The 26,730-nt window shown below is 42.5% G+C and overlaps 1 protein-coding gene across 1 annotated transcript in view; it reads right to left on the bottom strand.

The window, feature by feature from the left end:
* Positions 1 to 26,730, bottom strand: part of rbfox3a (RNA binding fox-1 homolog 3a) — a 154,462-nt gene that overhangs the window by 71,372 nt on the left and 56,360 nt on the right. The window contains exon 2 of the mRNA XM_080872791.1: positions 13,785 to 14,033. Within this exon, the coding sequence (XP_080728917.1) occupies positions 13,785 to 14,033 (249 nt within the window). The remainder of the gene's footprint in view (positions 1 to 13,784; positions 14,034 to 26,730) is intronic.

Here is a 26,730-nt window from a genome sequence, read left to right as displayed (position 1 = left end):
TCCAGCCGCTCCTCGTCTCCTCTGGGGGTTCAGGAGAACCGCTCCAGCCGCTCCTCGTCTCTGCTGGGGGTTCAAGAGAACCGCGCCAGCACCTCCTCGTCTCTGCTGGCGGCTCGGGTCAGCCCGGCCAGCACCTCCTCGTCTCTGCTGGAGGGTGTAAGACGCCTCCGTCTGGTCCTGCCTCCATCTGGTCCTGCCTCCATCTGGTCCTGCCTCGCTTGGTCCTGCCTTTCCTGGTTCTGTGCCCACCAAGCCTCGACCAGTACACCCGACGCTTGAGAGCCGCCGCCATCTTCCACGCGGCTGGCCTCCGGACCCGCTCTGCCGCCACTGCCACTTTTCACGTGGCCAGCACCCGGAACAGCTGAACTGAACTTTTGTGGTGCCGACCTTCTGTTCTCTATGGACACTGCTTCCCTGCATTCGAGCTGTTTTTGTTTTTCACTGTTTTTGTGTATTTCTGGGCTCAGTTTTGGACTCTTGCTCCTTGTGTTTTGTTTGGTTTGTTTTGGTATTTATGTGCATGTCTCCCTCAGTTCAGTGTTGCCCTGTCAATGTCCCCTCCCCGAACCTGTGTGCCTTTCTGTGTTCCCTCGGTCCTTAGTTTAGTTTTGCCAGTTTAGTTCTGTTTCTTTGTGAAGCCTGAAATAAAGCAGTTATTTTGAGTTCAGCTCCTGTCTCCGTGAGTTTTGTGTTTGGGTCCTCATCCACCTCCACACAGCTAGTTTGTGACAGTCAATGTCACCAGGGCCTCGGTCTCCTGGTGACATTGTGATATATATTTGTGTGTCATCTGCATAGCTGTGATAGTTTATTTTGTTGTTGTTTATAATCTGTGCCAGTGGGAGCATGTAAATGTTAAACAGAAGGGGTCCCAAGATGGAGCCTTGGGGAACTCCACATGTGATACTTGTCTGCTCGGATGTGAAGTTACCTATTGATACAAAGTATTTCCTGTTTTCTAAGTATGATTTGAACCAGTTTAGTACAGTTCCTGAAAGACCTGTCCAGTTCTCCAGTCGTTTGAGTAATATGTTGTGGTCAACATTATCAAATGCTGCACTGAGATCCAGTAAAACTAGGACTGACATTTTTCCACTGTCTGTATTCAGACATATGTCATTAAACACTTTGGTCAGAGCGGTTTCAGTGCTGTGGTTCTGTCTAAAACCTGACTGGAAGGCATCGTAGCAATTATTCTGTTTTAAGAAGTAACTGAGCTGTAGAGAAACTGCTTTTTCAATGATCTTACTTAAAAATGGGAGATTTGAGATCGGCCTGTAGTTGTTCATTTGTGTCTTGTCAAACTTGTCCTTTTTCAGTACAGGTTTTATTACAGCAGTTTTTAGTGGTTCTGGAAACACACCTGACATTAAAGAAAAGCTGACGATCTGTAACAGGTCTGACTCTAAAGTCTTTGAGACCTTTTTGAAAAAACGTGTTGGCAGGACATCTAAACAGCAGGAGGAGGAGTTCAGTTGACCTAAGATGTCCTCCAGGTCTTTGCTGTTAATAGGGTGAAACTGTTTCATGGTGTTTAAACAGTTTTTTGGTGGACACAGTACATATCCTGGATCTGCTGTTGATGTACCAATTGCTTGTCTAATTTTTTGGATTTTTTCAGTGAAGAATTTGGCGAAGTCATTGCAGGCCATGGTCGAATGAAGTTCAGCTGCCACTGACACAGGAGGGTTTGTTAGCCTGTCAACTGTAGAAAATAAGACCCGAGCATTATGGCTGTTTTTAGTGATGATGTCAGAGAAGTAGGACCTCCTTGCATTCCTCAGTTGTAAATTATAATTGTGAAGTTTCTCTTTATAGATGTCATAATGAACCTGGAGGTTTGTTTTTCTCCATCTGCGCTCAGCTTTCCTACACTCTCTTTTTTCATTTTTCACCAGTGTGGAGTTTCTCCATGGAGACTTTTTCCTTCCAGAGATAACCTTCACCTTAATGGGAGCAATAGTGTCCATTACATTTAACATGTTAGCATTGAAGCTATTGACGAGCTCATTGACTGACCCTCTGGGCAGGTCAGGTGTTAATGGGAAGACCTGGTTAAAAATTGCACTACTGTGTTCAGTTATACACCGTTTTGTGATCACTGCTGTTGATATATTTGTGTGGGCTGAGATTTTACTTTCAAAGAAAACACAGTAATGATCAGATAAGCCCACATCAGACACAGTAACCTTTGAAATGCTCAGGCCTTTGGAGATCAGTAGGTCGAGAGTGTGTCCTCTATTATGTGTGGCCTCTGTTACATGCTGAGTCAGCCCAAAGTTGCCCAGAGTGTTACTCAGGTCTTTAGTCCCTTTGTCCTGAGGGTTGTCCACATGAATGTTAAAATCCCCAACAATAATTACACAGTCGAAATCAACACAGATCACAGACAGCAGTTCACTGAGGTCATTAAAAAAGTCTGTGCAGTATTTGGGAGGCCTGTAAACATTAAGAAACACAACTTTGGATGGGGCCTTCAGCTGTAAAGCCACATATTCAAAAGACTGAAAACTTCCAGGAGATAGCTGCTTACATTGAAATGATTCATTAAATAAGACAGCAACCCCCCCTCCTCTCCTGCTCACCCTGGCCTCACTGATAAAACTGTAGTTAGGAGGGGTCGTCTCGATGAGAACAGCTCCACTGTTACTTTGGTCCAACCAAGTTTCATTTAAAAACATAAAATCAAGGCTGTGCTCAGTGATTAAATCATTAATTAAAAATGTTTTCCCAGCTAAAGATCTAACGTTTAATAAAGCCAACTTAAGTGTTTTAGAGGTATTATTTGCCCCCTCTTGTTTGGGAGCAGTCTGTGGCACACAGGGTATGTTTACTATATTTAAAGATCTTTTAGAGTGCAGCTCTCTGTGTTTTGACCAGGCCACATGTCTCCTGTCACCTAAAAGTACAGAAATTTTAAAACCTTCTAGTAAACAGGGTCCCAGCTTCTCCTGGGAAAAGTCACCACTGCCATAATCCTCGCAGCCCGGACCCTCCACACATCACACATCAGACTGCGGAGACAGGGCATGAAGAGGAACTAAGGGGGGCGAGGCTGGGCAATGTGACTTCGATTGCTCTGTTGAGGGTGGGGCTTGATAGCGAACCTTTGGCCGCTCTGGTGGGGGGTTTATGGGGGACAAAAAGGGATTGGGCCGGGGGGTAGATCTGAGCCCAGCACTGACCCGCTCCATCATCTCCTCAGTGAATTTCAGGTGTGGGGAGGAGGGAGAAAGGGAGGGGGAGGAGGGTCAAATCAAATCAAATCAAATCAAATCAAATCACTTTTATTGTCACATCACATGTGCAGGTACATTGGTACAGCACATGTGAGTGAAATTCTTGTGTGCGAGCTTCACAAGCAACAGAGTTGTGCAAAATACAATAATGTAAACAAGCAAAATACAAGAATGGCTACATCTGAAACTAATAAATATATGTACAATATATAATAGTATATGCATTTCTGGATGTGTATACTAAATATTTTTCTACGTGTGTGTGTGTGTGTGTGTGTGTGTGTGTGTGTGTGTGTGTGTGTGTGTGTGTGTACACATATTTTACAAGTTAAATAGAGTAAACAATGAATAGAATATATAAAATAAATAAAATAAAATATACAGAGTGAGACATGTGCAAAACAGTGGCATTACTGTACAGTATGGAGTGCATAATGTTAAAGTTCCAGTAGTGAAGCTGAGGTGTCTATGACGTGTTCAGCAGTCTGATGGCCTGGTGGAAGAAGCTGTCTCTCAGTCTGCTGGTTCGGGACCGGATGCTGCAGAACCTCCTTCCTGATGGAAGTAGTCTGAACAGTTTATGGCTGGGGTGACTGGAGTCCTTGATGATCCTCCCCGCTTTCCTCAGGCAGCGCTTCCTGTAGATGTCTTGGAGGGAGGGAAGCTCACCTCCAATTATCCGTTCAGAGCACCGCACTACTCACTGGAGAGCTTTGCAGTTGTAGGCGGTGCTGTTGCCATACCAGGTGGTGATGCATCCAGTGAGGATGCTCTCAATGGCACAGTGATAGAAGGTCCTGAGGATGCGGGGGCTCATGCCGAATCTTTTCAGTCTCCTGAGAAAGAAGAGGCGCTGCTGCGCCTTCTTCACTGTTTTGTTTGTGTGTACTGACCACGTAAGATCCTCAGCCAGATGTACACCAAGGAACCGGAAGCTGCTCACTCTCTCCACAGCAGCACCGTTGATGGTGATGGGGGTGTGTACTTCTCTGCACCTCCAGAAGTCCACTATCAACTCCTTTGTCTTTGCGACGTTGAGGGTGAGATGGTTGTCTTGACACCAGTGGGCAGGGCGCTGACCTCCTCCCTGTAAGCCGTCTCATCACTGTTGGTGATAAGACCCACCACTGTAGTGTCGTCCGCAAACTTCACAATGATGTTGGAGTTGTTAGTGGCTGTGCAGTCGTAGGTATAGAGTGAGTACAGGAGAGGGCTCAGTACACACCCCTGTGGAGCACCAGTGTTCAGTGTGACGGGGGATGAGGTGATGCTGCCCAGTCTGACCACTTGGCGTCTGTCAGACAGGAAGCTAAGGATCCAGCTGCAGAGGGAGCTGCTCAGTCCTAGATCCTGCAGTTTCCTGTCCAGCTTCGAGGGAACGATGGTATTGAATGCTGAGCTGTAATCTACAAACAGCATCCTCACATACGTGTCTCTCTTCTCCAGGTGTGACAGGGCAGTGTGTAGTGTCAGGGCTATGGCATCATCAGTGGACCTGTTGTGGCGGTATGCGAACTGTAGAGGGTCCAGTGAGTCGGGTAGTGCAGAGCAGATGAAGTCCCTGACCAGCTTCTCGAAGCATTTGCTTACGATGGGGGTCAGGGCTACAGGTCGCCAGTCGTTCAATGAGGAGATGGTGGAGGATTTGGGTACAGGGACGATGGTGGCCATTTTGAAGCAGGCTGGGACTACAGACAGAGAGAGGGAAAGGTTGAAGATGTGCGTGAACACTCCAGCCAGCTGAGCCGCGCATGACTTGAGGACGCGGCCGGGAATCCCGTCCGGACCAGTAGCTTTGCGTGCGTTCACCTTCCTGAAGCACTTCCGCACATCCTCCTCAGACACAGTGTGCGCACTGACGTCATCCGCGGTGCGCACACTGTCCGGTCTCATGGTGTTCGCTGTGTCGAATCTAGCGTAGAATACGTTTAGATCCTCACACAGAGAGGCCGTGGTCTGCGGTGTGCTGGTTTTCCCTCTAAAGTCTGTGATCGTGTTTAGTCCCTGCCACATACTCCGAGGGTTGTCAAACTGTTGCTCCACCCTGTCCCTGTACTCACGTTTGGCTGCTTTGATCGTCTTCCGGAGTTGGTAATGTGCGTGTCTGTAGTCCAATGTGTTCGCGGAGGCAAAGGCGGTGTTCCGTGCCGCGCGAACATCTCCGTTAATCCAGGGTTTTTGATTTGGGAAGGATTTAACTGTTCTGGATGGGACGACATCTTCCACGCATTTCCTGATAAATCCGCAGTCTGTGTATTCATCAATGTCCCTAGCAGCCACGTGAAACATTTCCCATTCCGCGTGATCAAAACAGTCCCGCAGCGCAGACTCCGATTGGTCCGTCCAACAGTGCACCGCCCTCCGGGTTGGAGCTTCCTGTTTCAGCTTCTGCCTGATGGCCTCTCAGGGGTTTGGGGGACTGGGGAAGGTCGTGGTCCCTGGTGCTGGTCGTTGGTGTTGTTGAGAGAGTTGGAGGCAAATAGGGACCCATCTTCTTGCCTCAGATGTCTCTCCTTTCTGTGGGGGCAGATGGAGCTCCTCCTCAAGGTTTCTGCTGGGCTTTGTCTGTTCTTGGAGTACTGTTTGTTCCTCCTTATGAGATAACTCCTTGTTTGTCTCAGCCTTGGCACCAAGCACAGATGGATGACGTATGGAATAAAACAAGTTGGAGGTGAACAGTTTCACCCCTGACTTGTTAAAATTAAATCCATTTGCTTTGAACAGATGCCTGCGTTCCCAAAAAATATTAAAGTTGTTGATAAAATGCACTGAGTGGTCAGCACATGCTGATATAAGCCATTTATTCAGTGTAAACAACCTGCTGAATCTCTCGTCTCCTCCTCTGACCGGCGGTACAGGTCCACTGATGAATACAGCTGCATTCAGAGAGTTTACAGTATTTAATAATCCAGTAAAGTCCCGTTTCAGAACCTCCGACTGTTGTTCGGACACATCGTTTGACCCTGTATGCAGAACAATGTTTGTCACAGTTGGATATTCATCTGCAATTTGAAGAATTCTCTCCTTCAGGTTGTTGACCATATCGTTAGGAAAGCAGAGGACTTTAGTGTTCTTACCGCACATGCTTTGTACATCCTTTACGGCAGAGTCACCCACAATCAGAGTTTCAGGCCTAGCCTTTAGCGTTCCCTGTGGCCTTTTACTTTTCAACAGATTTTCAGACCTTACTTCGCTGCTTTTAGATGGATGGTTGTCCGATATAGATCCATTGTCCTTTGATAGTGGAGCAAATCTGTTGTGCAGTTTCACATTCAGTTGATTTGGAGGTTTGTTGTTAACCTTCCTGTTCACGGTTGTCCAGTCCTGTTTCCTCTAGAAGAGCTTCTCTGTCTCGTAGGAAGTGAAGGCCAGTCGGTTTCAGAGATTTCAGCTCGCTGTGCCCTGCCTGTGGTACGTCCTCCCCCTTCCAGGAGACATGATTTATGTCTTGGTTTTGCACCAAGACAGTCCAAGGGGGGATTATCGCTTGAGGATTTATAATAATGCACAGAGTCTACTTTCTTGGTCATGTTATCTGTGCTCCTTAGCTGTGTACTAGCTTGCTCATCGCCATTGTTTTGAGTCAAAGGCAAGGTTGTTTCATTTCCACACAGTCCATTTACCTCCACGTTTACTTCTAAGTGATGAATTTTTGTCTCCAGTACTGCAATCTTCTGCAGGAGGCTGTGGTAGTCATCAGTGGAGGGGGGGGGTCTTGTTGCTAGTTAGCCTAGCGGTTAGCTCGGTGCCCAGATGCTATAATCAGGCTTCAGCTTTGTGTAGGTCACAGACACACGGAGCGCTGAGGATAAGGTAACTATAAAAATGTTGCTGTTTCTGTTAAGAACACTTTAGTCCTAATGATCTATAAGTGTCCAGAAGCTATCGCAGGTAAGCTCATACGGAAAAAAGGGAAAAAAATCAGAATAAAAATCTATAAAAATCAATAAAAGAAGCAAAGCATTTAAAGAGCAAAGAGAGGAAGCGCCCACACTCACAAAAGGAAGGACAAAAAGGCTTTTAATGATTGGCTTGACAGAAAGACCAAGCTGTAGGGGATGTGAAGGTCAGGGTGGTTAAGGAAGAAATGCTAAAGACTAGGGATGGGTACCATGATGGCACCGGTTCTATCATAAACGGTAGTAACCAGACCGAAAAGCAGCGCACATTTCGGTGCTTTATTTCGGTGCTTTTTTTTCCTGAGATGTCATACACTTTGGATCTAGCCAATCATTATACCTTTGCAAGCGTAGTAGGCGGGCCCAGGTACCTATGTTCTTTTAGAGCAGAGCTACAGATTAAAAATGCCCAAGGCGAAGCGGTCAAAGTCTGGCTGTACTTCACAGCAAAAGATGCAAACTCAGCAGCAACAAGTGCTTTAAGCTGATACTGTGATACTGTCAAAGGAGGTAACACCTCAAATCCGATGAAACACCTGGCGACGCATAGCGTTTTTTTTTTTAAAGCCGAGAAATGCGCCGTATTTGATAGCTTGCTGCGAGACCTCACACCGAGCACGTCGGGTGTGGTGCCAGTTATCGGACCCGGAGTTAGCAACATCCCCCAAAAACCCGAAGAGGAGAGTCCTGGCCCCTAGCCCTGCCAGTCTAGCAGACATGATGACGGATGATGATGCAGCAGCAGCCGTTCTTCTCTGCGTGAGTAGCTTAATGTTGTTCTTGAGTAATTAACGTTGAGTAGGCTAACCACGTTATTACATTAATGCATGTAAGGTGAACTACACTGTTACAAAAAACATCGTAAAACAATGGCAATCTTCTGGCAGCTGGGGCGCCAAAATACGACCGTGAAATAACAGAAAATAACTGTCCCATAAAAATACGGTTATTTTCAGTAATGAAAATAGAGTTTGTTGTGCTAATTTGACATGGGATTGTGCCTTTTCCAAGTGCTTTTAGACATTAAATTAGGAACATTTTTACGCGATCAAACAATGAAATTACCTATAAACAAGGTCAATGAATGTGGAAATATGAATCATAATACGTAAATGTACAGAAATATACAGTTAACAGTTGGTTTGAATAATAATTGATTGCATGCCCTGGGACAGACTGACAGAGGCGAGGCTGCCATATCACACCATCGGCCCCTTTGGCCATCACTAGTAGTCGGTAGGTGAAGAGTCCTGACCACGGACACAACGACGGAGAGTGTCCGAGCCGGGGCTTGAACCGGCAGTCTTCTGATCACAAGGCGAACTGCCAACTCTTGAGCCACGAACGGCCTAACTAGCAGCGATAATAATACTTATGTGATGTAACACAAGCTTATAGGGATCATGTTATATACTTTTCCATAGCATTACATTTGAATTCGATCTTTCAAATAACGGACAGATATTTGTGAGATCATGATACATTTGTGAATGTATTTTAACAATCTAAATATGCATATGTACAGACAGATACATTTAGTAATCATGACAATTATGTTGTATTACATTACAGTGATTTAACGTTAATTTACATTCAAAATGTGAAGCCAAAGTCTATTTATGTAACTTTAATGATATTCTAGACGAACAGAACATTACTGTAAAATGCACAGTAAAATACCTTCATATTAGGGTTTTTTTCCTACGGTCGCAGCATTACCCGCGACCTTGTTGTTAGTTCACATTCATTGGCCGATGCTTAGCGTCATGTTATTTATATTAATTGCAATTCCTACCTCTACATTTCTTTTTCAAAATATATAATTGCAATGTTTTACATTGTGGCATGCAGAGAAATCTTATCAAAAAAGCTCACAGAGAGAGATTGAGCTTGTTATTTAACCCCAAGCTGGTAGGGGGAGCTCCTTATTAAAACACTTGCCGTGCTACAATGTGCCTCAAGGTTCAACAACAGCACAACAGAAGTCACTCATGGTACAGCACTCTCTCTACAAAACAACAACTGTCAGTGACGCTGCACCACGGCGTAAACACAACATTCAAGATAACAGTTAAAAGTAACGTAACCATAAACAATAGAACAAGAACATGTTCCCTTCACCCACCAATAGAACAGATGTTCCCTTCACCCTGGCCAAAAAGGCTAAAATGACCAAAGAAAAAGAGGGAAACAGCTAAACATGAGAGGTGTTTGGACAAAGTTTGTGTTTTTTCCATTGATTAAGCACTGCTTCCAGCCAAGAGTGATACCATATATGCCCCATAGCTGCAGAAAAGGCTAACATTGTTATCTTTTTACAAAAAAACAGCTGAACATGAGAGGTTTTTGGACCAATTTTGTGTTCTCCATTCTTTAAGCACCGGTTTGAGCACCGTTTAAGCACCGGCACCGTTTCAAAAGTACCGGTTTGGCACCGGTATCGGATAAAACCTAAACGATACCCATCCCTACTAAAGACACTAGATAGTGAAAAAATGACAAGAGTGAGTTGAGAAGACAGAACACATCCTTTGAGGAGATGATGAATGAGTAAAACGAGATGGAGAGGAGAATGAATGGAGTGAATCAGGAAGTGTGGAAAGGTAGTCGGTCCAGATGACATACCTGTGGAGTTATGGAGATGTCTAGGAGAGAGGCAGTGGACTTTTTGACCAGATTGTTTTACACAATCTTGGAGAATGAGAGGATGCCTGAGTCTTTCAGAACCTTGTCACCTGGAATATGCCAATTCAAAAATATCAAGTGTGTACATTATCTGTTATGTTTCAGTTAATATTTATATATGGTTTTTCTACTCTGAGCAGTCAAAGTGCTTTTAACTACAAGCCTCATTCATCCAAACACACACCAATACCTGGGCTTTGTATACCTAAACACCTCGTCCAATGTTCTTTCGCAAAAGTAAAACAATCAATAGAGAGCAGACTTCCACCTTTTGTTTAACGGGTTTAACAAAAACATTTCATTACATTTTTCAAAAATGTAAGTCATTGTAATACATCTTTGACAATAAAGGTAGCAAAGTTTTGGTATAAGGTTGGTATTTCTATGTCTAACCTTGAGTGTATTTCTTCCCAATCCTGCCAGCACTGTCCTTATATTAACACCATTTCTCACCATGCTCCAGGCTTAGTGGCCTGAATATTTGCTTGTGTAACCAGTGGGAAGTGGTGGTGCATAACTATAGTGTGGACTTCCTTAGTACTGCATGAATGTGTGTATGTTTGGAGGTCTGTGCTGAAATGCAGCACATGGCTTATAGAGACACCAGTCTATCTGTGTGTGTGTTTATGTGTGACTAGCTATTGTTTTGCATGCATTTACTTTTACATTACATATATTTACATATGTTGTGAAAACAGCAAAATTGAAGTCATCTTTACGTTTTATGTTGACTTTTTTTCACATCAGGGTTTAATGGCAAGCAGTGCTAGTTCAGTGAGATCTAAAAACAGATATCGGTTAAATCCAAAGTGACAGTCATCTCTCTCATTCCATCTCAAACGACATATTGTCCAGTAGCTTCTCTCGCTGCTCGTTTACCGTATTCTTGAATTACTACCATCTTGTGGTCTCAGTTGGCTGGTGCCTCTAGCAGTGTGCTCGACTCTCCTCTTTATTCCACCAGAATTTGTAGGATAGAGCACATTTCATGTGGATGTTTGTTCCACTAACAAAAGCTCTCAGCAGCCTTTTCTGGCTGTTTGCATCAATGTGAGTGTTTGGTCTGTGATGGGAAACTAGTATGCTAGACAAGTTGCCACTGGCTTTGCTTTCACTGCTCTGAGATAAGTGGTGATACATTTAGGGAAATACACCTAGCATAAATAAGTACATAAGCACTCTGGGATTTATCATCTAAAAAGATATGTTTGTCTAGCTATGCCAGTCCGTATTATGTAGTGGAGAGAAAAGTGCAGTGTCAAGACGTTTTTAATATCTTCTTTAGCACATGCTTTGGCTCTGCTTAAATAAATATCAAACTTGCATCTAAAGACCCGGTTGTGGAAATCAATACTTTATCCATCCATCAATTCGCTTATCCTTTTCAGGGTCGCGGGGGGCGCTGGAGCCTATCCCAGCTGTCATAGGGCGAGAGGCAGGGTACACCCTGGAGAGGTCGCCAGTCTTTCGCAGGGCTAACACACAGGGACAGACAACCATTCACACTCACATTCACTCGCACATTCACACCTAGTGGCAATTTGGATTATCCAGTTAACCTATCCCCATGAGCTGCATGTCTTTGGAGGGTGGGAGGAAGCTGGAGTACCCAGAGAGAACCCACGCAAACACGGGGAGAACATGCAAACTCCACACAGAAAGACCCCGGCCTGATGGTGGAATTGAACTCAGGACCTTCTTGCTGTGAGGCAACAGTGCTAACCACCGTGCCACCGTGCTGCTCGATACTTTAGATTTTTCATTTATAAAGATGAATCTTTTTAATGATTATAACAGGTCGTTCCAACCAATTACAGTATCAGAGCCTTGGGGCTTATGATCCTGGCCATGAATTCAACTGTATACCAAAGTATTCTAGAGCCAAATGTGAAGCTGACAGCTAAAACTTTTTCCAAATTCGATCATGCAACAAGACAATGATCTAAAGAACAGCAGCAGCTCTTCACAATGATAAAGAAAAGAAACAAAGGGTTGCAATGGCCAAGTCCAGAAATCCTCCTGTTTGAATTCAGTGATATTAAGGAGCGTGGACCAAATACCTCCACAACAATGTGAGATCTAAACATTTATTACAGTTACAAGCCATTGAACCATGGGGTGTATACCAGACAGCGTACTACAGATGTCTAAACCTTACGTCCATTCTCATGTACCTTGGTTATCAGCTTCACTTGGTTGTGTTGACTGTTAATGGTTACATCATTGGCTAGCTGGCTTTGCCTTCAGGTTGACTCCATGGACAAAAGCATTGCTTCTTAACTAATGAAATTCTTTATTTCCTGTTCAGGAGATGAGACTGTCATTCACTTTTATATACAAACGATCACTCTGCCTAGAGTTCATAACCAATGTTCCCTCTAATTTTTCACACACAAACTCCCTGAGCGTCCCTTGGACCACTGTGAGCAACATCAGACGTGTGCACTGTGGTCACGCCAGCATCAAATCCATCCAAGTTACGGTTTATTAAAATAATCAAATTACAGCATTTATGTTAGACTGCTTTTAATTAACTGCTTTATCCCACTTGCAGTGAAAAAAAAATCTAGTCATTGGCCTGTGTAGCACGTTAACATTGTTCGAAGTAAAAATAACTTGAACTCCAATTTTGAAAACACAACTTTATTTTTTCTTTTTTTATAAAGCTCTGACTTGTATTATGAGTCTGTGGTCTGGGAGAGAGTCTGTAACTTTGTCTGCAAAATACAGGATATAATGACCAATGTTGGGCAATTAATTATATAGTTACTTCTTCAAAAAAGTAACTGAGTTATGCAAACAAAGTCTTTTGCAGCTATTTTTTTAAAATGCAACCAGCAGCGTTTTTTTTAAACTATTTACAGAACAATCAGCTGTTCTGCATCAAATCTGATGCCACACAAATTATTTGTTTCACTCCAAAGAATAATTTCTGTCCACTATGAGATGAAGGAGAACAACAGCCTGATACCTGCAGGCCTGACAGCAGCAGATGTTTCACTGCTGTAACACCTGTAACATTCAGCAGTCGCTTCATTGTTCTGACACACAACAACACTATTGACTACACTACACACTAACTACACACTAACTACACACTAACTACACACTAACTGCACACTAACTACACACTAACTGCACACTAACTACACAAGATTTGTGCTAAACGTCGCAAATCTCTCACATCTCAAAGCACCGCCGAGTTTGTTTTTGCTCACAGGCTTTCGTTTTTACCGTTTCTTCCTGCAGTAAATATAAACAACGACAGTATTCAGGAAGAAAAACAAACATTGCAGATATTTTTATCATAACTCTGGTTTTACGCGGCCGATCAACAATTTATAAACTGGTATAAAGTCCACACTTTGTCCGTCAGTTGTTCCGTCTGTCCTGCTCACATCTCCAGTGGTTGTACACGTTGTCATTAACGTGGCTTCACTCCACATCAGCCGCTTTGCTAAAACATCGATGTCGGCACATAAGGACGCTGTCATAGCCAGACAACGACGTTGATTAGCTGCGTATATACGAATGTGAATCGCATAATTGGCTGGACTGTGGGATAAGGTGGCCTCGTTCTAATCCCATACAGGAGCAGCCAGTCACTGACTCACACTGCAGAACAGGATTGTTAAAGTTTTAATTTTAATTTCAGGTTAGATTTTTTTTTGTGTGCGCAACACAGATTTTCTGTGTGCAGAGACCGTGCCAGCAGTGCGCAATCGCGCACCTGCGCAGCTTAAAGGGAACATTGTTCATAACTGTAGGTTTTTACAGTGTTGTGTGTTGAAGTCCTGCCTCTAAGAGCACCTCTGTGATGATGGATTACGAGGCAGAAGAACAATCCACGCTTCAAGTGTTATGTTAACCAGAAATGAATGAAGTCTTATACGCGAGCTGAAGCTCATTGTGATAGAAAAGATAACTAATGCACAGGAATGTGTGAATACAGACTCACCGATACTGTGTTAGTAGTAAGAGCTGGAGTGCTGCTGTCGTTTCCTGGCTGCTCACTCTGTGTGTGTGTCGCCGTGTATAGTGTTAGGGTATGCTCGCCCACTGTGCTTGTTCCCGTGTAGTCAGCCGGTGGGTGGGTGTGGGGTGTAGCATACTCAGCAGGAATCCCGTTCTGTGAAGGAGGTGGATACTGGGCTTGTGGGAAAGGTTGAGCCATAGCTTCAGGGGGAGCCGGGGCCTCTTGGTTACCCTGTGTGGATAAGGGCAGAAAAGACATTATTAAGAGTGGATGTTTTTTAACATACTCATTTTTGAGTCATGGTGGCGTCATTGAAAGGTATCCAAAGTGTCAACAATGGTCAAAAGATTTGTACAGGAGCCTTGAAGTGTCCTCAAGTCCAGAGGACGATGTGCTCGATGAATGTACAGGTTATCTAAAGCACTTTGACTAAGATTAGAAAAGCGCTGTAGAAATGCCAGTTTATTTTCAGTTTATTAGTGTTGTGACGATGTGTGATGTTAAACTGTCCAATCAAATTCTTAAACTCAGGCAATCCATGTCAGTTGGTCTGGTATGTGCCACGACTAGGGCCAAGCCTCTTCATCTTATTCTGACATCGAGCTTTCTTGCTGCAGCTCATACTGTTGCAGCTTGAAGTCTTCTCTTCACAGCTGAAACTGAGACTTTCTCACTACGACCACGACTGAGCTGCTTGAAGCTGTTGTCCTGTGAGCCGCCATCACACAAGCTGTTAACTCTCAGAAACTTGTCCTCTGATTCAGTTTCAGGCTTGCAGACCTCTTCCTGTCACAGTTTGTTTCTGAGTGCAGAAGGAAACTGGCCTCACTGACACCTTGACTTTCTTTGCAGTCTCTCTGTAGGACAGACCCACATTTATAAGTGTTATGATGGTCGGTCTCTCTTCCATTGTTAATTGCCTTTTTCTCACCATTTCTGCAACAACACTACTTTCTGCAGTACGATACTGTTCAGCTGATGCTGACGAGGGTCTGGTACCACAGTGTGTTCAACACTGCTTTATGCAGACAGATGGGGCTGCAATTAATCCAGAAAAGTTGGAACACCTGTAGGAATTAGTAGCACCAGCTTTCAAGGCTTGAGCAAACTCCATTGCTGCAGAACAGATTAAATTGTTAACCCATGTTGTCCCTGAAAAAGGCCTTTTTGTGTAATTCTGAAATGTACATTATGTTTCAGTTTTGGGCAAACTTACTTCTTTTTTAACCTCTGGCAGTTCACCACTTACCTTTGTACCATTTCAAGCTGTTCATCACTTGAACGACTTGAATTGCGATAAATAACTGGAAAAACTGGGCTGTTCTAAAACCTTTGAACAGTAGTGTATTTTCTTCAACACTGACATTTGACCACTGATTTGGTCAGAAGCCTCGCAGCAGCGGTGTGGTCAACCTACAGATGTTCTCAGCAGTTTTGGTTACACGAGTAAACAATGATGTGATGAAAGAAGTGCATGAATAATGATTCAGAGCATGTTCAGTTCAGAGCACGACACAATGGTAGTTAACTTAGATGATAAGACAACAGTGAACCAGAGATTTGATCCATAGTGAGAGTTGAGAGTTACCCCGAGATTCCTGACAGACGACTCAACAAACAACCTGAGGGGACTCTCACTACACAAATCTGTCCGAGGCACACAGACGTACTTCTGTTTAATCTTCATTCAGAGAAAGCTGTCAGCGATCCAAATTTTAATGAGTCCAGTCACCTATTCAGGAAGCTGAGAAGCATATTGGGGGTTAAAAGAGATATATGATTGAAAATCATGTAATGGGTGAATAATGCAAGTTGTGTAAAGTGCTTTGATTGCTCTGGATAGAAAAGCGCTATATAAGAACCAGTCAATTTACCATTTAGTTAGTTCACTTTATTAAAGCTGCATTAAAGATGTCTTCAATAAAGCAAGAGACGAAGGGGAAAAACAAATGAAATAAAATCCAAAATATCACAAATATACATGAAGGCTCTCCACATGCTGCCTTCTCCACAGATATTCAGTGTAGCCCAGTCTGCATGTGGAGCGGGGCTCATACCACATTTACGACTCAGCATGTTACTCTGTGCATACAGTAAGTGGCATTGTCTATAAGAGTCCATATCATTAGACAGATCATCAGATATATAATGTCCTAAGATTTCATAACTTTAAGAACCGTACCACACAGACACAAGTCTTCCCTACTTCTGGCAATCAAAATATTACTCTTCAAACTCTAAAACATATCGAGAGCAGACCCTCAGTAACTGTTTAAGGCCGGCACTGTATGGAGAGAAGATCACTAAATCATCTGCATATATCAGATGGTTCACTATGGTATCACCATATACATCCTGTTACACAATCAAAAAATAGCTTTGATAAGAAAAATCTATTTAGACATTAAACAAAGGAGGAGACAAACACCAACTGCTCAATTCTGCTAAATCCTTCTGGGAACCCTTGTGTTGACTAGTGAATTGTAGTTCACTGTTCAAAGGTAAAAAAAGGAGACCTGGCCCCGAAACACCACAGCGAGGCCTCCTCCATGACCACACATGTGATGAAGGAATAACCATCCGGGAAAAGTTCAATGAGGGATGAATAGTCTGCCTCACAGCTCAGATTTCAGTAAGAAATAAAAAATTAATATTTGGAAAGTATAAAATCGTTCAGCAATAATAATTTATTAGCCTTAGATAAAACACCACCATGCTAAGCGAGGGGGAAGATCCTCCAGCTTCAGGACCTAAATCCTGGTGGAGGGCCAAACACTGGGAAACTGGATGGACCCTCGTGAGGTAGCACGGTCTCAGAGAATCAGGCCTCGCATGTCCAAGAAGGGGTTTGGCAGAAAACATCCCCTCCATGGAAGCTGTCTGAGCACAGGGAATCAGAAACACTCAGCATGGCTTACCAGCGAGACCCCACTTCCACAACAAGCTGAGCTTCACCTGACACCTGCTCTTCTCCTTCTTCTGCTCCCTGGTCTGTGCACACCCAGGAGGACACAGCTGAGGACGCCCGAGGAGACGAGGAGCACCAGCAATACAGGGTAGAAAACGCTGACCCATCAAAATCGGACAGATAAGAGTGTCAGGTGATCATAAACCAAGGCAGTCAAAACGTTATTTACACAGAGTGAAAACAGGACTATGACACTGCAGGACAAACTGCAGGTGGCAGCGGCAAAACCAGACACAGGCATCATTCTGGAAGATGCCTGTGTTTGGTTTCAGAGTTTCCTTTGATTCTTTTCATACACAGATGAAGATAAAAACTGCTGCAAAGGCATCAGGTTACCATTACAATAGATTTGAGTTTGCTTCTTCTATTTGGAGACATGCGATTTTTTTCCTCCCTTTTCTTATGTTGAGGTTAAATCTGCACACACACTTCTTTTCACCTTTAAATTTTAGCCTGCAGTTATATAGTAATGAAAGAAAGACCTTGGATATTGTTGGTTATGTGTTTTACTTTTAACCCTAAACAACTGTAATGTCTACTTGTCTAAACCTTAACCGTACTGTTACCATCGATCCCTAAACCAGTAACAGCAGCTTTAATTTAAGGTCAGTATACTGTGTCAAAGTATCTTCCCTTGTTCCACACATTGTGCCACACAAAATACAGTTTTTAATAAAGAGGTGGGGCCTATTTGACAGTAGCTCACAACACGAGTGATGCACACACACACACACACACACACACACACACACACACACACACACACACACACACACACACACACACACACACACACACACACACTTTGCTGTGCTGCTGTAATAATGGAGGAGTAGGGACGTAGTCTGAGGGAGAAGCAAAGGGTGAGGCAAAGGGAGAGAGAAAGGCTGCTTGAGTCAGTGAACTTCCATCATCCATCAAAGCGACCGAGGCGCTGACGCACTGACACATCCCCAGATCCTTGTCGACAAATTGCCCTGGTAAATGATTCCTCTTATCAGTGCAATCATACATCCGTCGCTCTTTTCCTTCATCCATTCATCTGTCTCTGCATCATTCACATATTTCTCCCTCTCTCACTGTCTGGTTACATTTTACAGCAAATTTAAATAAACATGATTTTAAATGCATGAAGGGTTTACAAACATTAATGTTAAAATAACAGTTTAGAAATGGCTCAGAGTGTGTGTGTGTGTGTGTGTGTGTTTCATTTACTGTCCCTGCATCAACACTGTATCATGATTGTTGTCTTTGATTTTGGTAATAGCTGCGTCGACTGTGGCATAAAGAATTACAAAATTATTTACTTTTATTAAAATATTTATTATTGATTTGTTTGAAGAATCCACCTAAATTTTATGCACTACAGCAGGGGTGTCAAACTCAAATACACAGTGGGCCAAAATTCAAAACTGGAACAAAGTCGCGGTCTAACGTTAATATTTATTGAAATATATTTATTCCTTCAGATATAAGAATGAATCTTTTCTTATGGACATGTTTTGCTGAAAAACTGAATAAACAAAGCTTAATACTAAACAATATATATATTAGCTGTATAATACCAGTAGGCCAGCTCTAATAGGAATTTGGTATGGCTTAGCGGGCCAAATGTAATTAGGCTGCGGGGCAAATTTGGCCCGCGGGCCAGAGTTTGACACCGATGCACTACAGAGTGCATCGGTGTCAAAGTTTACAATCTATGTTACAGTATATGACTAAAAATCTGTGTAAATAAGTGAAATTGGTGCTAATTATTTTTTAAACGTTGTACAGGATCTGATGAATGCAAAGTCTTCTTTTTTGTTCTTGTTTTTACAATTTTGTGAGCAAGAAACAAAAAACAAACAAACAAACCAAAAAAACCCATTTATTTATTTATTTATTTAAAGTTACGCTGAAACCAAGCACACCATTGTTTTTCTTGTGACATTACCAATAAGTCTGATGTGTCACATGGCCCTCTTCCTATTGAAAAAACAGTTGTGTCCAAGATGGCTGACTTCTAAATGGCCACCATGGTCACCACCCATCTTGAGGAGTTTGCCCCCTCACATATACTAATGTGCCACAAACAGGACTTTAATGGTAAATGGCCTGCATTTGTAAAGCGCTATTCTAGTCCCTAAGGACCCCAAAGCGCTTCACACTACATTCAGTCAGTCACCCATTCACACACTGGTGATGGCAGCTACATACACGTAATAACAGGGGAATGGTTGGTGATTTAGCCACAGCTGCCCTGGGGCGCACTGACAGAGGCGAGGCTGCCGGACACTGGCGCCACCGGGCCCTCTGACCACCACCAGTAGGCAAACATGGGGTTAGTATCTTGACCAAGGATATTTGGCATGCAGCCAGGGGGGAGCCTGGGATCGAACCACCGACCTTCTGATTAGGCTGACCTGCTCTGCCACCTGAGCTACAGCCACCCTCATATCACCAACCATTCCCCTGTTATTACGTGTATCCATATAAATGGCCCACCCTGTACAAAGTACAAATGTTTCATTCAAACACAGGTGGAAAATTGGAAATATGATGATTGTAAGCATTCCTGTCAATATAAAATTGTATTTAGTAGTCAGTATAAGCTTTTTAATGATATAAGTTTGATAGAATACTGCATAATAACCTTTTGATGACTTAGGTTGTTGTTCACCACGAAACTTGTTCTGTTCTTTTCAGATCAGTTTCTTCCCACAGCGATAGTAAGAGCTGAACGAGCAGTTTCACCCCCTACAAACCGCACACGCACACACATACACAACCACATATGCACATGCTCACGTATCAACATTCCACTAAACAAATGTATTCATTGTTGTATTACTCTTCTTGTGTATAAATAAAGACAAGTGCAAGAACATAGCGCGCACGTCACAGGGCGGCCACTCTGGTGTGAGCGCCCTTGCAAGTAAAAACTGCAGCATGTGTGTTTCTACTCTCTGACTCTCAGCTGAAGAAGTTTCTTTTAGAATAAATCTCGTGACAGTTTCTATAGCTGTTGGAAATGATTAAAGATGCAATTAATTAAAAAATCCAATTTTAAGGTTCTCTGGTCAAGATTTATACATAAACTTGTTCCTGTCTGTAAGAAGTGAGGACATGTAGAGTCCAGAGAATTTTCAGTTTGTTTCAGTTTTATTTACACCAAGTCACAACAACAGTTGCCTCAAGGTGCTTTATATTGTACGATAGATTTTACAATAATAAAATTTTGAAACTAAACCTGACTCTTCTTCATCAGAGCTATCCACACGCCTCCTCTTCAGTCTGCACATTTCACTCTTTATTTTCTTAGATTATTCTTCACAGTCAGGGCTGCTCAGGTCAGCCAGCGAGCTGTGGTGGGGTGAGAAGTCAGCTACACCCTGGACAGGTCGCCCGGACGAGCATAGAGAGACAGAGAGCCCTTCACATGATTTAAAACAGCAGTTACCCCGAGCAGCTGCAGGGAGGAAGCTCATGTGGAAGAAACACAAACTCCAGACAGGTGGAGGAGTCCAACCCCGGATGGCTTCACTGTGCTAACCAGCGTGCAGTCATGCTGCTTGTTTATGAACAAACTCCTTCTTCAGTTTTTTAGGTCATAAAATATGAGCTGAGGGTATTTTCAACAGATTTACAGTATTTATAGTCAAAATGGCCCTTTGAAGGCTCCTGTGTTAAATCTTCTTTCAAACCTGTTTGCATTGTTTGGCTGTTTTTTGCTAGTTAAGACAAAATTGTGTTTTCACTGAATTTTTTAAATAATATTTGAATTCTGTTGGAGCTTTTTTTTAAATGTTGCTTTTTTGTTTAACACCTTATGAGTCTGTTTTAAAAATGTGCTGCAGAAATATAACAAAAACACGTGAAGCGTCAGTGACACACATCAAGTCACACATGTAACAGTAAGCTATGATCAAGGGAGCCAATAACATAATTATTTAGTATCAGCGTTACATGGAAATATCTTCTTATCTGTTATGTCGAATAAAGTAGGCTCAGTGACATCGTCAGGAAACACCTCTGTCTGATGACAAGACGGGTTTAAAGAAAGAAGAAGAGATCAGGACGACTCTGCATCAGCATCATCGTGAGGAAAGCTGCACGACTTTACACTACTGATCATTTTCCTGATGTGAGTACCAGTGTGTGTGACAGTGACCCAGTCCCTGTAAGTGAGTTATGAACGAGTGTGTCTCACTCACACACACACACACACACACACACACACACACACACACACACACACACACACACACACACACACACACACACACACACACACACAGAAGCAACAGAATCTAATTTAACACTCGGCTGAGCAGAGATTGCCCGACACTCCCAGTCCCTCACCGGCCGTGCGGGGATACTCCACGACCCGAGCCGTATGTGTGTCAATGAGTGTGTGTGCGACGATAGTTACAGAACAAAAACGTCGGCAGGAGAGAGGCACAGCCAGAGCAAGCAAGACAGAAGCCGTGTTCATTCAGAGGAGAATAGAGCAGTGAGTCCAATGCAGAGAGGAGACTGTTTAGGATTCAGAGTGTGATGCAAGTCCACTGGCTGCCAGCTCCCCGTAGATCTGCTACATGATATTCACTAACCCCTGTAACAGTTGCAAACATATGTAAATCTGCCTTTGTGCCCAATTCAATCAGACCCTACACAAAGCTTGTGACACTGCAGGTACACCCGGCTGACTATGACAAGCTCAGTGCAGACACACACAGGGAGGCTTTGTGTGTATAAACAAGTCTTGGTTCTGTCTTGTAGAAGATATTTCAAATTAATATTGCTAATACACAAAAAGTCTACTTATATATTTGACATTTAAATGCAATCTAAGTTAAAGCACAATTTTACCATTTTCATCCTTTATAGGAGTTGTGTGGCCTCGCACTTCTTTATACACCCAGGAGCTTCCATGTAATATTCACTGTTGGGGGGTGTGGTTGGTGGCTCGAAGCAGCGGGTTCGGGGTGTGGTGTCAGGGAGGGCAAACATCATCTAATCGTGCCTTCCCTGCTTCAGCAGCGGCTGGATGCGAGAGGAGGTCTGAGCGGCAGAGAGCTGGAGCAGCAAGAGCTGACAGCACGGCTGTGTGAATAAGTAAAAAAGCTGAAAGTGAGCATTCAGAGCCGTGTCGGTCCTTCTGCATCACAGAGCAGCTTGGGGTTCTTGCTCAAGGATACCCAGACCGGAGCAGCCAGGACTGGATCACCTCCACCTGCTGAGCTACAGCCCACTCACAGCAGCCAAGCTCCAAGTCAGTGACACAGTGGCACACACATGGCTGCAGGAGTGCTTGAATCCAGTGTTGGTGGGAAAAACATCACAAGTCAACTTCAAAGCCATCTACAGTGCACCAAGTGTTCCAGTGAACATGCATCAGTGACCTGCAGCGTCCCTACCAGGAACATCCCCATGCCACTTTGAACAAATACCACATGTATGATGCGCCTTCAATCAGGACTGAAGACAAAGTTATTTAAAAGCCAGAAACACATATGTAGGAGATCTACAGGTACCGAGGTCTGATGGAGCCATGGGAAGCAGGTTAAACAGTATAAGTGTTAAAGGCTGTGACCCCAAACTGGAAGAACTAGCATTAGCAGATTCAGAGGTCTCCCACAAGCATCCAGGTACAAACTGTAATTCATTTGTGTTGGTTAAAGGTGCAATGAGAAGTGCCAGTGTAGGTCATATTTCCTTCTTTCATTGTCTTAGGCTACGTTCACACTGCAGGTCTTAATGCTCAATTCCGATTTTTTGATCAAATCCGATGTTTTTGTCTGCTCGTTCACACTACAAATAAAATGTGACAGCAAACGCGCTCTAAATTCAAATTTTTTTTTTAAATTTGTCACGTACACAGTCATACACAGTACGATATGTAGTGAAATGCTCTAGTGTGAACGCTCAAAGCGGCCGCATGCGCAAAAGAAGACGTCACACACAACGCGCTCTGTTTAGACCCAGAGCAACAGTATGTTTGACTGATGGACGTTAATATAAAGACTTCGGACTTTACGTTTCCCAATTTTTTGCTTTAAGTTATTTTGTTATTTACATAATAATGTAGATAATCTAATAATGATCCTTATTGCTGTTTTAGAGGAGCGGTGCTTCAAAGGATAGCTGCAGATTTCTGTCAGAATCTGCAGATTATACAGAACAAATAAAATGTTCACCAGTGAAACGTTGTCTTCCCAACAGTTTCACTGGAGGGCCAGGAAGCGTTCACAATGTCTTATCGGGCGCTGATAATTGGCGTCTGTCTTGTGTCAGTGACGTAAAAGACGGATTTAATGCGACGTGACCATCAAGCAGCAGTCGCTTTCTAAAACATCAGATATGTGTCTGATTCAGGACCACATACGAAAGTGACCCAGATCGGATTTGAAAATATCGGATTTGTGCCGTTCACACTGTCACCATGATGGATATGAGTCGCAGAGGGTCAAAGAAGTCGGATTTGATGCGCTTTCACCTGCAGTGTGAACGTAGCCTTATTCATGCCAATGTAAAATGTGCATTGAGACATGTGAGTTCATTCTTCAACAGAAATATTTTCCTAAATGATAAGAAAACTTTCCTCTGTCTTATTGTTACTTTGGCTAAAGCTGCAAAGATGTCAGCACTGCTGCTTGGAGGCAAAAAAGTCTATAAAAGAGAAATCTTTTATATTTTATAGACTTTTTGTGCAATTTTTATAATAACTCTATGCAAATTAAAATATATCTGATAGACACTGAATTATATATCGTTTGGCCTCAGCACCAGGTATTTTGTGGAAACAAAAAAAACAAAAAACAGATGTAATGTTTCAAGATCTTATAAATAAAATAATTACAATAAAATGACACGATGTCATTTCCTGTAACTGGCAGATCCTGTTTTAGTTACCAGTCAGCACTGTGACTTTACATGTTGTTGAATAAATTGTTGAATTGTTGAAATAACCGTAATAAGGGACACACACCAAACCCCACGTTCAGTTTTTAGATTTATTTAAAATTAAAATCTTCAAGGTGACTAGTATTTATATCTATATTGTAACCCTAAAATAATACAGAGAGTACCTCAACAATCAGATGAGCCGCTATGAGCTAACACTTGGTCAGGGTGGGAAGGAAAAACTCCCTTTAAACAGGAAGAAACCTCCGGCAGGACCAGGCTCAGGGAGGGGCGGGGCCATCTGCTGCGACTGGCTGTCAACGAGGGGAGGAAGACGGGAGAACGGGACACTGTGGAGGCGAGCCTGAGATGGCCTGTATTTGAATAGCGCTTTACTTAGTCCCTAAGGACCCCAAACACTACATTTAGTCATTCACACACATCAAACCTCTGTCGCTGTGAAACATGTATGTACGTTTCTGCATGGATGGGATCTGGATGGACCAGCTGCTGATTGCACAGGTGTACTCAGTGCTCATAACGAGAAACTCTGTTCAAACCTGAATTTGAAACGTTGGCTACCATAGCAGTATAGTATTGCAACATGGCATTTGGGTCTTCTAACTAAAATGGGAAAACAGGAACATAAATAGTGCATCATTGCCAGACCTGGCCCACATCTGGTTGACATAAACCATGACACCAGTCAGTCAGCAGTGCCGGCTTGATGCCAGATCCGGGCCAGACCTGTCTGCTATGTGGGGAATGTCAGAGTTTGCTTCAGTCCATTAAAACATCAACAAACAAAACAATACGTCTGCATTTCTCTAAATAAATTACATAATATATTTTTAGGAAATAAGTTACCCCCCAAAAATTCTAGATGTAGCAAATGCAAATGAATATTTCTTTGTGTTATTTCATCGGAAGGGTCAATAAACTTTTTAAAAAACTGAGTTTTCTCTTTGTAAGATTTAATTAATATTCTTTATGTGACAACTGTTACAAGTCATTTTGGTTTTATTTACATTTTCTACAGCACTGTTACTCTTTTCCAACTTTCTTGAATTTGAGTTGTAGCAGATTTGAGCTCTTCACCAGTTGACTATTTCTACAGTGTTTCAAACTTGTGTGAAACTTGTATGAAAAGCATATAAGAGTGAAAACAGATATAAGATCCCTTGAAAAATTATATAATGAAACTTGTATGTTTTGGAAACTTACTAAAACAATGTATGAAAGTAATGAGAAAGTGGCCACTTTCATATAAGTTTTTACTATTTCTTTTCCATATGGGAAACTGGGAGACAAACTGGGTGATAATAGTTCTGACACTTGTTAAACACGTGTATTTAGTCACCGTGCAGTCATTAACGGCTCACACACCTGGAGATGTAACATCTAACATGAACCAGTAGCATCACTCTACTTTTTGGTATCTCATTTAAAGGAGCTGAAACCATTCACCAAATATTTCAGTGAAACACTGATTCATAAAAGGATGATAAATGTAGTCCCTAATTTTACTATGTAGATCTGCTTCCTGTTGTTAAAACTGTTCAAATATGTAGTTTACACTTGTGAACATGAGGTTTCTGTGATTTAAATAGTGGTTAAAGTTATTATAGACCAGACTCATTCAATGGTGGTGATAAATAATTAAGTTTGTTTGTAACAGAGAAATAAAACCTGAATTTTGTGACTGCTGCTTTTTCCACAAACCATTTAAAGAGAAACTTTGGTGCCTTTAGGAGCCTTTGTCTTTACAAGTTTTCTGTTTTAAGATCATTTAAAGGACCAGAGCAGACTGACGGCAACACTACAGAATTACAGAGGACCTCTGTCACAGTCCACGTTCCCCTCTGACGTACAAATCAGAACACATCAGCATCACTGATGCTCCAAAAGGACTTTGTTTCTTATCTTTGTACACTGAAAAAAAGGCCATGTTGGATTTACTTGATTCAATAGTGGACATTGGTTGCACACAAATGTTTTGCTTTGGCAGAAACTTAAACAATTGTGTTCAATCAACACAACTTTTTCATATTCAATAAACATGTGCATTTTGTGTTCATAAAACACGATTGAAGCGGTTGCAGGGGGGCTGGGAAATAACCCTGAATTGTTAGGCAGGGTACACCCTAGACAACTCACAAGTCTGTCACAAACAACCATTTGCACTTACATTGAGAGGTAATTTAGAATCATCAATTAACCTAACTCTAACAACTGCACGACTTTTAACTGTGGGAAGAAACCAGAATACCCAGAGAGAAACCAGTGCAAACTAGCCAGATTGTGGATTTGAACCCAGGATCTTCTACTGTGACGCAACAGCACCAACCACCATGCCACCAATCCAGACTTAACAAAGGAAAGCTATGATTTCAAGGCTTGATGCAGAATTTTTTGTACGTTTTGTGATTTTCCTAAAGTTTGACATCTCGTGCAATCTTGTGAATTTCATGCGTTTAGCAACTAACCACTCTTACTAGATTGTATCATGTCATCTCAACAAGGACAAAGTAAGTTGTTGAATTTCGTACAGATCCTTCATGATTTAATTACGTTCATAGAAGCATGAAATTATTGTGTTTAAATTACAAGTTAGACTTTTTTAAGGTAACAAACACCCAATTTACTTTTTTCAGTATACCAAAAAAAGTAGTGGAGGCAACTCGATTTGACTGAGATGGATGCCTTTCTAAAACCACGATCCAAAGCATACGGGACTGAAAGTTATTGACTTACTTCACTCGAACATGATATGAACAATTTAATCTAGCCTCTCTGCATATCATGTAGTTTCTACACTATATAGTTACACTTAACTTTAAAGCATGAGGCACTTATGTTAAATACACGCAAGATGCTTACGTAAATCCAAGAGTTGGCCAATCCCTTTTTTTCAGTGTATCCAGTCCACAAATTTCCATTGAAGATCAAAGCACATTGATTGGCTTCTCACCATCACAGATGGAAAACATAGCAGTTAACAAACTATGTTCACTGACGACTGAAAAGCTTTGAAGTGGTCAGTGAGCTGGAAGTGCATACATGTGACAGTCC

This window comes from Rhamphochromis sp. 'chilingali' (genome assembly GCF_963969265.1).
Source record: "Rhamphochromis sp. 'chilingali' genome assembly, chromosome: 22".
Taxonomy (NCBI): Eukaryota; Metazoa; Chordata; class Actinopteri; order Cichliformes; family Cichlidae; genus Rhamphochromis; species Rhamphochromis sp. 'chilingali'.
Note: the sequence above shows the minus strand (reverse complement) of the source record. Positions and strands in the feature narration are given on the sequence as shown.